An 11,897-nucleotide genomic window follows, 5' to 3' on the forward strand; every position below is an offset into this window, starting at 1 on the left:
ATTGGGCGAGTGTTGGTTATTTCCTCCCATGAGTGGGCGGAGCTTACCTGTGGACTACAGCTCCCAGCCTGCACCGCTTCCGACTGGCTTCCGGGAAGGAGTGAACCTGGGTACCTGAGCGCTCGGATTCTTCCGACTTCTTCTGGGTCAGGGCGGGTGGTTGTCTTGGTGACCGCTCCTAACGGTCCCGTAGCCCCGAGATACTTGTTGAGGGGTTGCAGCCTGAGCTGCTGACTGAAGACGCCATTGGTTCTTCCACGTGTCCGAGGTGAAGCTGGTGTTAGCCTTATATGCGGGGTTACTGACGCTTGAGAGGTAGCTTTCAGGAATCTGTTTCCCTTTCTTTCACGCGCGGTGCAAAGATGCTAATACGTAGGAAGTTCAGAATTTACAGATTTCTTAGCCAAAGAAGGAGAAGCCGGTCCCTGGACCTTTGATCACGCGAGGATTTGTTTTCTTATTTTACCTTTTTTTTTCACCCCTTCCCTTTAAAAAGGAAAGAGGCGGATTGTACTGTAGCTCTTCCTGTTCCCCACCACCACACAGACCTTCTTCAACGTTCCCTTTAGAAAACCTGAAATAGCTAATTCTGTAACTATTTTACTAAATCGTATAGTATTTAGACAAGGGAGTTACTAGATCCTTGTGAAGGCTAAAATATGCAACTTAGAATATTCGAGTTTTTACCCTACTAACCTCTAGGTTTTTCAAGTTATTTAAAAATGCTTTTGTCTCACTCTGAGCCTGTTTTCAAATTTTTCAGTGATGCCTTACATGTAAAAATAAACCTGGCGTGTAAGTCTTGACGTCTCCTCGGCTTTTGCTTTATAAACCCTCCACCGACATACTGTGTGTGTCCAGATTTAAATACTACTTCTATGAGGACCTTCTGTGGCAAAAATCAACCTCTCCTTGAGTTTGATACTTGGTGTTATATGGCTACTCTTTCTTTCTTTCTTTCTTTCTTTCTTTCTTTCTTTCTTTCTTTCTTTCTTTCTTTGTGTGTGTGTGTTTCAAAACAGGGTTTCTCTGTATAGCCCTGGCTGTCCTGTAACACACTCTGTAGACCAGGCTGGCCTGGAACTCAGAAATCCACCTGCCTCTGCCTCCCAAGTGCTGGGATTAAAGGCATGCACCACCACTGCCCCACTGCCCTGTAGGGCTATCCTTTCTATTTTACATGACTTTATTTACCTGTTACCTTCAAATAAGATTCTTGCCCCAAGACACATATGCCAGCACACACACACAGAGACACACACATGACAGACGGGTGAGTTCATGATAGGATTTAGTGAATGTTTGATTTGAGCAGTAATTCATAATACTAATCTGGTTTAGATTTGGGACCTTCCAATACCTAACGATCTAGGCAATCCTTGGTGTCTCATTAATGCACTGTATTCCCTGTAGTAGGTTTTTTGTATATTTAACTTTATTTCTTTTTATTCTACAGAAGATTGATTCAAATAATAAAATGTCTCGAAAAATTGCCAAGGAGTCAAAAAAAGTAAATATCTCTAGTTCTCTGGAATCTGAAGATATTAGTTTAGAAACAACCATTCATACAGATGATGTCTCCTCATCAGAAGAGCGAGAGGGTAAAGTCAAAATCACCAGGCAGTTAATCGAAAGAAAAGAAATACTTCATAATATTCAGTTACTGAAAATCGAGCTATCCCAGAAAAACATGATGATCGACAACTTGAAAATGGATTATCTTACAAAGGTAAGGTCAGATGCAATTTCTGTTATTATCTTGAAACTGAAAAGGAAAGATAAGTTGGTTATAGGCTGGGTGAGGTTGCACACGCCTTTAATCCCAGCTCTTGGAAGCAGAGGCAGTGCATCTCTGAATTCTAGGCCAGCCTGATTTATATGGTGAGGTCTAGGACAGCCAGGGCTATGTGATTTTTCTGTCTCAAAAACGAAAAACAAAAACACTATATATGGAACTTAAATGTTATACTTCATATTCCCTCCAATATTGCCTTTCTGCACTTTGTATATTATAATGGGATGTTTTAAGTGTATGAGTGAGTTACGTTTGAAGGCTCAAATTTAAAGTGTGACATTAGTGGAATATGTATTTTCTTTTTTCTTTTTTTGGTTTTTGAGACAGGGTTTCTCTGTGTAGCCCTGGCTGTCCTGGAACTCACTGTGTAGACCAGGCTGGCCTCGAACTCAGAAATCCACCTGCCTCTGCCTCCCGAGTGCTGGGGTTAAAGGTGTGCGCCACCACTGCCCAGCTGGAAGTCTGATTTCCTTGTTACTTACCTTCCTACACAGCTACTGTGTCTGAGAGTTACTGTGTCCTAGAAGTCAAACTTTGGTGATCATGGTCTTTAGCAAGTGTGTTATCCTTTACAACAGTGAACTAGTTGTTGCATTTTTGCCTTGTGTAGTACTTAGTCCCAGGGTAGTTCATGGAATGCCTGGTAGAGATGATACTAGCCCTAAGAAATGGTGACTGACTCCCTGACACATCTCTGCAGTGTTACTTCTTCTGTTCCTAAGACAGTTACTTGTTTCTGACAGTGAACTTTCCCTCTTTACTCCTCTCAGCTCTTCGGGGAGAAGCCCCATCCAGCAGTTTGTTTATGTTGTCATTTTATTTCCTCTTGCTAACTTGGTCTTTTATTTTAGCTTATGCTACTTAATATGATATGCATATTAAGGTAGTCAGCATTTTTTCTACTAGAAGATAATGTCTTTATTTGGGGCCAATGAGATAGTTTGATGGGTAAAAATGCTTAAACATGCAAGCCTGGGGACCTGAGTTCCATCTCTGAGATGTATAGTGAAAAGAGAACTGGCTCATGGCATGCACACACTTGCACACACACACACTTGCACACACACACACACACACACACACACACACTACACAACTTAATAGGAAAAAGGAGAGGGCTAGAGAGATAACTAGGCAGTTAACAGTGCTTACTACTCTTACCATTACAACATGGGGTCAAAGTTCAGAACCCGCAGTTCAGAGGATTCAATACTGTTTTCTGACCACTGAGGGCACCACACTGAAACATACATATGTGCAGGCAAAACATTCAGACTCATAAAAGTTAAATAAATCATAAAGTATTGGTTTAAAATTTGATTATTTACTTATTTGTGAGCTGCTTGGGATCAAACCCAGGGCTTTCAGCCTGCTAGACACATGCTCTGCCCGTGAGGAAAATGCATGAGGAAGAAGGAACAATTTCTTAATGGGGCCCCTTCAAGACCTCAGGGGTTTAGTGCAGTAAAGAGATAACACTTCACTTTAATAACTGAGCCAGCAGAACACATTAGGCTATGGCTGTTATTCTTGCCTTGCTCTCTCTGAGCTGCTGAAACAAAAACCTTAGGAATAGGAATTTGTTTTCACAGTGTGGCAGCCGAGGTAGCCAGGAATGGGCGCTGGTTGTGAGTTCTCTGTCCATTCTGGGTCTTCTGCCTCTTGCTGGGTCCTTACCTGGCAGGAGGGCAGCTATTTCTCTCCATCAGTCTGTTTCACTAGGGGAGTCACTCCTGTCCTGGGCACACTGTGCAACCTAAGCATTCCCCCCAACTCCTATCACATTGGTGACTAGGTTAGCATATAGGGAAGTAGAGATGAGAGAATACAGACACTTAGTAAGCATACTACATATTAATGGTCCTCAGCTGAAAGAGTAATGTCATTTTCATCCCTTTATGTACCAAATTACACATGTGCACACACCCACAAACACATGCAGACCTACCGGCTTTGTCGTATTCTGTGTTCTGAGAGCACACATGCTGTAGAGCACATGTAGAGGACTCTGGTAGGACTTGACTCTCCCCTCGTTTTTCAATTTAGTTTTTGAAAATTTCAAATCTGACTTCTGTACGTGCATCCTTCCCCCTCCTCTGTCCTCTGTCCAGCTCCAGTGTATTCCCTGGCCTCCTGCACCCGCACCTGCACCCCCAAATTCAAGGCTTCGTACTTGGCAAGATGTTCTGAAATGTGTGATAGTAATAGTAATGCTTGATCGGGAGGTAACCAATAGCCAACTAACTGGATTCTTTGTTTAGTGGTAAAGATGATCCAGGAGAAGAGGGGGCCTGATATAAGAGGCATGCTGTTAAACTCATCTGCTTGTTAATGGGGAAACAAGAACTGTCTGGGTTGGAACAAAGGGAAAAGGAATTAGACTAGCACAGGACCAAATGCATAGGGGTTAACAGAAAGCACAGGATATTAGGGAACTGGAAGATTTATATGGCCTGAGCCATGTGTTGTTTTCAGTTAGTCACAGAGGAACTTGTTGACAAAGATCTCTAGGAGGGTGCTCTGCTACAGTTAGAATTTTTTACAGAGACGGTGACTTGAAAGTGGTATACTTTTGTTACACATTTTAAAGGTAAGATAAAGGAAGATGTGGAAGTTTGTGAAATACCAGGAAAGGAAATTGGTGAGAAACATGTACTAGTCCAGACAGGCATGTCAAGAGAGCCCTTTTTTCTTTTTAATTCAGAAACCATGAGATTAGTGAATTGAGCTCTTTCTTGTTTTGTTCTGAATGTTTGTGTTTTCACCCCCGTGGCAGTCACTGGAGGATGTACAGTGCTCAGGTTAGCTCGTGACTTAGCAGTCAGTGTGAGCAGAGAGCTTACATGAAGTTCCTATCTCAGTGAGCTCTGTGTGTAAGCTAGGGGGTGAGTCATTGTAGTCGAGGCCTGGCAGAAACAGCCATAAGACAGCACCTTAACCCAGGACCTTATAGACTCCTGTTCTGGTTCTTTTGAGTGGTTCGTTTTGTTGTTGTTGTTATGCTGAACTTAGAACTTACTAGATTCTCTCTGTGCAGATTGAAGAGCTAGAAGAAAAACTTAATGATGCCCTTCACCAGAAACAGCTGCTGACTTTGCGATTAGACAATCAGTTGACTATTCAACAGAAAGATTCGAAGTAAGACTCGCTTTTCACAAAAACCTAACATCTATTTATCAACTAATTTTAATCTTGCTTTTACATTTTGCTATAGACTATAATAGAGAAAATTTAAATTAGATATGCTTATCTTCACATCTAGACCACCAAAGAGCAGGTTGCTGTATAACACTGCACAAATGCACCGTTAAGATTCAGTATTCATTCTACAAATACTGGCCTGTATAACCATCCTATAAATCACAAAAGGAGTTTCTAAATTGACCACAACTTGATGTGTGGATAAACTTTTTCTTCATCCACTCTAGAAAACATTCTGGATTATTCCAGCTATTGGATTTCACTGTTGTTTTTATATACATGTATATTAGAATGATCAAGAGTTCAAGGTCATCCTTGGCTACTTAATGAGTTAGAGGCCAACTATGGCTAGGTGAGGTTTTATCTCAAATGAGCAGGCAAGAAACAAAATATCGTTGTTTACTTTCAAATGTACCTATGCCAAATATACTTAAGGAATTATTTTTTTCTGAGACAGGATTTCCTTATGTAGTCCTGTCTATTCAGGACCTAGCTCTATAGACCAGGTTGACCTAGAACTCACAGAGATAGGCCTCTCTCTGCCTCCCAAATGCTAGAGTTAAAGGCATGCACCACCACTACCCAGCATACTCACTGTCTTAGTCAGGGTTTCTATTCCTGCACAAACATCATGACCAAGAAGCAAGTTGAGGAGGAAAGGGTTTATTCAGCTTACATTATCCATATTGCTGTTAATCACCAAAGGATGTCAGGACTGGAACTCAAGCAGGTCAGAAAGCAGGAGCTGATGCAGAGGTCGTGGAGGGATGTTCTTTACTGGCTTGCTTCCACTGGTTTGCTCAGCCTGCTCTCTTATAGAACCCAAGACTACCAGCCCAGAGATGGCACCACNCACAAGGGGACCTCCCCCCTTGGTCACTAATTGAGAAAATGCCTTACAGCTGGATCTCATGGGGGNATTTCCCCAACTAAAGNTCCTTTCTCTATGATAACTCCAGCTGTGTCAAGTTGACACAAAACTAGCCAGTACACTCATGTAACTTAATATGACATAAACAATGAAATTTTAGTAGAAAAATATGCATTGTTTCTAGAATAAACTCACAGGAAACACTCAATAAAAGTGAATGACCTTTTATTTCCAGCACTTGGGAAACAAAAACATGCAGATCTCTGTAAGCCAAGTCTGGTCTGTAGAGTGAGTTTCAGCCATCCAGAGCTACTGAGCAAGACTTGTCAGGAAATCAGATAAATAAGTCAATAAAAAAAATCAGTAGTGCCGGGCGGTGGTGGCCCACGCCTTTAATCCCAGCACTCGGGAGGCAGAGGCAGGTGGATTTCTGAGTTGGAGGCCAACCTGGTCTACAGAGTGAGTTCCAAGACCGCCAGGGCTTTACAGAGAAACCCTGTCTCAAAAAACCAAAAAATAAAAAAATAAAAAAATAAAATCAGTAGAGGCACAGTAGGTTAGTAGGTTTAAAGACTGAGCAAGAACACATCCACAGTTTCTTCTCAGATTTTTGCTGGTGCTGTTTAAGGTCTCTTCTCTAGATTGGGGAAGTGGCTCAGAGGCAAAATGCTTGCCAGGGGACCTGAGTTTGAATGCTGAGTGAAAGATGAGAGTGGTGGTGTTTTCCTAAAAACCCAGCACAGTGAGGGCGAAGGCAAGCAGATCCCAGCAGCTCACTGGCCAGCAAGCCTAGGCAAAGGAGTGCTGTTTGGGTTCAGTGCGTGCTCCTGTTTTCAGAAATAAGGGGAAGAAACAGCTGAGAAGGACACTGTAGAGTCAGCTCTGGTCTCCATACCACAGGATGGCTCAGACTCACCGTATGAGGCTCAGTGTTACTGCATTAGAGAGATGCAGTATCAGGATGAAAGAGAAATGGAAATTAGTAACTAGGCTCCAAAGTTGACACAGGAAGCTTTAAAACTTTAGCACAGTATTTGTCAATGTTCCTAATGCTCTGACATTTGATATAGTTCCTCATGTTGTGGTGACTACCAATCAAAACATTGTTTTTGTTGCACTTCATAATTAATTTTGCTGCTGTTTTGAATTGTAATGTAAAATCTATATTTTCCAATGGTCTTAGGCGATCCCTGTGAAAGGGTCATTCAATGCCCCAAAAGTGTCATGACCCCACAGGTTGAGAACCATTGTGTTAGCAGATTAAATGTATAATTTTGTGATTTGAATTTTTTTTAAGTTATTACTTAAGAATGTTGATTAATAATTTGGGATTTTATATTTACTAATCTGTATGGATTTGCTACTTCATATTTAACTAGCTACATAAGTCAGCACTGTGGTAGCCAAGAATACTATATGGAACTCTGGAAGAAGTCTTGGAGATTTTAAAGCTTGCCATTTCTTAATGTAGAAAATATCAAGAACTAATGAAACAAGAAATGGAAACCATTTTATTGAGACAAAAGCAACTGGAAGAGACAAACCATCAGCTGAGAGAAAAGGCTGGAGATGTCCGCCGGAATCTGCGGGACTTTGAGCTGACAGACGAGCAGTATGTGAAGCTAAAATCTTTTCCTGAAGATCAGCTCTCTATTCCTGAATACGTATCTGTAAGTGTCGTACATCATCTGGACAAAACTCCAGAGCTCAGGGTAGTGGCACGTACTGTAATCTCGGTCCTCAGGATATGGACAGAGGGTCTGCAGAGTGGGTTGGAAGCCATTCCTGTCTCAGAAAAACAAAAACAGTACAACAGAAACCCAAAACAGCTCCATCTAATCAGACAGAAATTGGCTTAGCATTTTTATAGAGGCATTCATTATGTATTTGTTTTTTATGTTTATGTTTTAAGTTGGCATATGAAGTAATTCCTTACCTTTTGGTGCATTGTGACATGTGTTGCTGTTGCTCATCCTCCTCTCCCTGAGCCCGCCCCTGCCTCCTGACCTCCTGACCTCCTTCCAGCTGGTTCCTCCCTCCCATAAGTGGTCCCTCTTCTACTTCCTAATCAAGTACCTCTCTAGTTCCTACTCCACCCAAGAATTTTTCCCTCTCACATCCCCTTCCTAGGTTTGGAGTTACACACATTTAATTGTAAATTTGGTTCCACCTAGGAGAGAAAAGGTAGAGAGTCTGGCTGGATAAAGGCAGGAGGTTGGAAAGGAGATGCATTTAGGATAAGCACACTTAAATAAAAGAAAGGAGAAAGTGGAGAACTCCTATGGGAGAAAACAAGTAAAAGGTTAGAATAGAAAAAAGATCTCCAGCTGGAAAGATGGCTCAGTGATTAAGAGCACTGACTGCTCTTCCGAAGGCCCTGAGTTCAAATCCCAGCAACCACATGATGGCTCACAGCCATCTGTAATGAGATCTGACACCCTTTTCTGGTGCTACAGTGTACTTACATATAACAATAAATAAATCTTTAAAGAAAAGAAAAAAAAGATCTCAATTATGAATTTAAAAAAAATTAGATAAGCATAAGGGGCTAGAAATAGGAAGATACAAGTATTTTAGCAATGTGTAGTCAGTGGAGCATAACAATAAAAGGATATATGGAGGCAACAGGGGGAAAACATTAAGGGGAAAAAAGGGGGAATATATATATATATATATATATATATCCTAATGAAAAATATGTAAAAAATTAGATATTTATTTGTAGAATTCAAAAATAATTTTTAATGCTGGAAAATACAAAACAAACAAACCAACAACCTAAAAGGTGCACCAAAAAGGGGAGGAGGAATCACAATATACAAAAGATTAAAAAAAAAAGAAAGGACGCCCTGCTGTGGTGTCCTTTCTCCCAGCACTTGGAAGGCAGAGGCAGGTGGATTTCTGAGTTTAAGGTCAGCCTGGTCTAAAGATTGAGTTTTAGGATAGCCAGGGCTACACAGAGAACCCCTGTCTCAAAAAGCCAGAAACAAACAAAACCCACAACAACAAAAACCAAGCAAAAAGGGTGCTGTGTCAGAGCAGCTGCCTAGAGGGCTCTCGGAAGTCGGAGAGTGCCAGTTCAGTCTGTGGAGACAGTCACTTGCTCGTGTGGGCTCTAGGCGTTCCTGTGGTTAATGCTGTGTGGGACACTCTAATGGACACATGACAGGAGCCCCCTCCTTTTCCTTGATGGAGTGTCCCTGTATGCCGTGGGCCTCTCCCGGCTGGGCTCTGCACTGTCTAGGAGGCAGTTTCCCTCAGTCTCGCAGACACAGCCCAGCGTGCCCTCTGGTGTGGCTCAGGTTCTAGTTGGAGATGTCTCGCAAGGGTGTCAGGAGTGTGGCCACAGCAGGTCTGTGCAGGGAGAGACCTGCCTTTGTACTTGCCTGACCTGTGGAGTTTGATCCTGTTGGAGGGATGCAGCTGTGGGTATCAGCTTCACTACTGGACCTGCAGCATTCCTGGGCTCTATAGTGGTGAATGGGGCATCAGCGGCTTCGGCAGTTGAGTGATGTATGCAGTGACATCAGGCCCAGAGCTGTTATCTCTAGGACTCTTCTTAGTTAAGATAGGTCGTGGCACTGCGATTCTCTTCCCACTTCTCTGCCTGAGCCGAGCCCCAGCTGCCCAGCTTCCACTCACCTTGCTGTCCACTGCTGCCTGCCCTCTTGGGCTTTTCCCCATCCTGCTGTTGCGGCAGACTAAACTGAGCCTCCCTGGCCAGGTTGTTTTTTTTTTTTTAAGTTTTTAGGCCCCAAGGGTAGTTCAGTTTGTCGCAGTGGGTCCTGTCTCAAGATGACTGTTACTTGCCACCCACTAAGTCATATAAAGAGTGGAGCTCTCCCTCCACTGCTGAGCCACTGCTGTAGGAATGAGTGTCCCACTAAAACCCTCAGTGTGATTTGAGGTTCTTGAGGGCTTTGAGCTTATCCTGAGGGTAGGACTGCTGGCATTTATCTGGGGTACCATTTGGAAGCCACTTTTAGTCACTCACCCTCTCCTACGAGAGAGCTGTTAGGGTAAAGCTAGATTTAGCTTATGTATGTTATATGTGTGTGCTGGTGTATGTGCACATGGGTGTGAATGCAGTAGAGGCCACAGGACAGCCTTCAGGGTTACGCAGGCCTAACGTTGGTATTTACTTATTCATTCATTCATTTTTGAGACAGAGTCTCAAAGACCTGAAGCTTGCCAATTAACTAGGATAGTGAAGCCTAGAGATTTGCCTGCCCTACCTTCCCAGCACTGGGATAATAACCACGTGTCACCACATCTGGCTTCATTCTGTGGGGTTTAGATATCGAACTCAAGCTGTCCTGCTTTTGGCAGACCCATGACCAACTGCTATCTCCCCAGCCTCTCAGCTCACTTTTTTTTTTTTTTTTTTTTTGGTTTTTCGAGACAGGGTTTCTCTGTATAGTCCTGGCTGTCCTGGAACTCACTTTGTAAACCTGGCTGGCCTTGAATCCAGAAATCCGCCTGCCTCTGCCTCCCGAGTGCTGGGATTAAAGGCATGTGCCACCATTGCCCAGCTCTTTCTTTCTTTCTTTCCAGGTCACTTCTTAGCAGTCTGTGCTCTGACTTTTCTCTGCATTGTTGAAGTATTCTTTTATTTCCTTTGTGGATTTCCAAACCCCTTCTCTCTCTGGGGTAGTCTTGTTTGTCTTACTCTGACTGCCCTCCTCTGGGTCATCCAGGAACAAGCTCAGACTTACCTTACTCAAAGAAACACCCAATTGATAATATTTTTTGACCCTCATAAAAATGGAAAGTATATTTAAATCCAAAATTCCACTGACTCCATAGTCTGCAAAATGAGTAATTTTACAGTGGTTTATAACGGTCTTTAGAGGGAAACTCTGAGAATGAGCCAGATTAGTGTTGTCTGGAGTTACCTAGGGCTAGTGGGTGAGAGTGGAAAGTTTGTGATTATCAAGGGGTAACAATGGGGGAGAATCTTGGTATAGATTAGTTCGGAATCTAGTTTTCTTAAACAAACTTGTACTTAGGCTTAATCTTTGGTATGAGTCCCAAGTCAGCAACTCCTTCTAGCCTAAAGAGCTTTTGTTTGTATAGGCATAGCCATCAACACTTGTAGTATTTGAAATTAAATATTAAGGAAACAGATTAAACCCAGGAAAGGCTGGGTGTGCTAGTATTCTAGCAGTGCTTGTCCCAGCTACTGAACACACTGAGGCAGGAGGATCTCTTGAACCCAAATGTTCAAGGTGGCAGCTTCAGCAATGAAGCAAGACCTCCTCTAAAAACAAATAAAAATACTAAATTAGATACAATATCTATTTGCTTTAAAAGTCCCAGTGTCGTCATATATTGTATAGAGAATGAGAGAGTGAGAATTAAATTGAACAAGATAATACTTAATATTACTATGCAAATACTTTTTATTTGAGAATTCCCTTAAAGAACTGAGAACAGTGAACGGGGCAAGAGCCAGTAATGCCCAAAGCCCGCACTGACAGCTCTTGCTTTTTTATGTTAGGTATGATTTTACCCTGAGAGCCTTTCTGTTGTCTTCATTTACAAAAGCAATAATATATCTCTCTTTTTGGGGCTGGAGAGATGGCTCAGTGGTTAAGAACACTGACTGCTCTTCCAGAGGTCCTGAGTTCAATTCCCAGCAACCACATGGTGGCTCACAACCATCTGTAATGGGATTTGATGCTCTCTTCTGGTGTGTCTGAAGACAGCTACAGTATACTCACATAAATAAAATTAATAAATAAATCATATATATAAAACTGTTGTAAAGATTAACTGAGTTTGTAATGTCTGGCACAGTGCTCACTGGGTTTTTGTAAATGCGGAATACCACCTACTGTCTTGCTGGAATGGTAATTGTTCTTGGTTCTCAGTGGACCAAGGTTTCTGGATCAGTGACTTGAAAGAAAATCATATGGTAGCTTTTTCTCCAGGTTTTGATTTAAATGGGTCAGTTACAGCTTTTCTGCCCAATATATACTGTCTAAAAGAATTATTGTTTTTATTTTTTATTTTATTTTATTTTATTTT

At 42.1% G+C, this 11,897-nt stretch overlaps 1 protein-coding gene across 2 annotated transcripts in view; it reads left to right on the plus strand.

The window, feature by feature from the left end:
* The first annotated feature begins 111 nt into the window (after positions 1–111).
* Pibf1 (progesterone immunomodulatory binding factor 1) overlaps positions 112–11,897 on the plus strand; it is a 173,234-nt gene continuing 161,448 nt past the window's right edge. The window contains exons 1-4 of one of the 2 annotated variants that reach the window (XM_021202903.2): positions 112–315; positions 1,457–1,729; positions 4,833–4,933; positions 7,339–7,537. In XM_021202903.2, the coding sequence (XP_021058562.1) occupies positions 1,478–1,729; positions 4,833–4,933; positions 7,339–7,537 (552 nt within the window). In that variant the 5' untranslated portion in view covers positions 112–315; positions 1,457–1,477. The remainder of the gene's footprint in view (positions 316–1,456; positions 1,730–4,832; positions 4,934–7,338; positions 7,538–11,897) is intronic. The other variant, XM_029541980.1, reaches the window with a different exon arrangement.

The sequence above is a fragment of the Mus pahari genome, chromosome 8 (genome assembly GCF_900095145.1).
Source record: "Mus pahari chromosome 8, PAHARI_EIJ_v1.1, whole genome shotgun sequence".
NCBI classification, from domain to species: domain Eukaryota; kingdom Metazoa; phylum Chordata; class Mammalia; order Rodentia; family Muridae; genus Mus; species Mus pahari.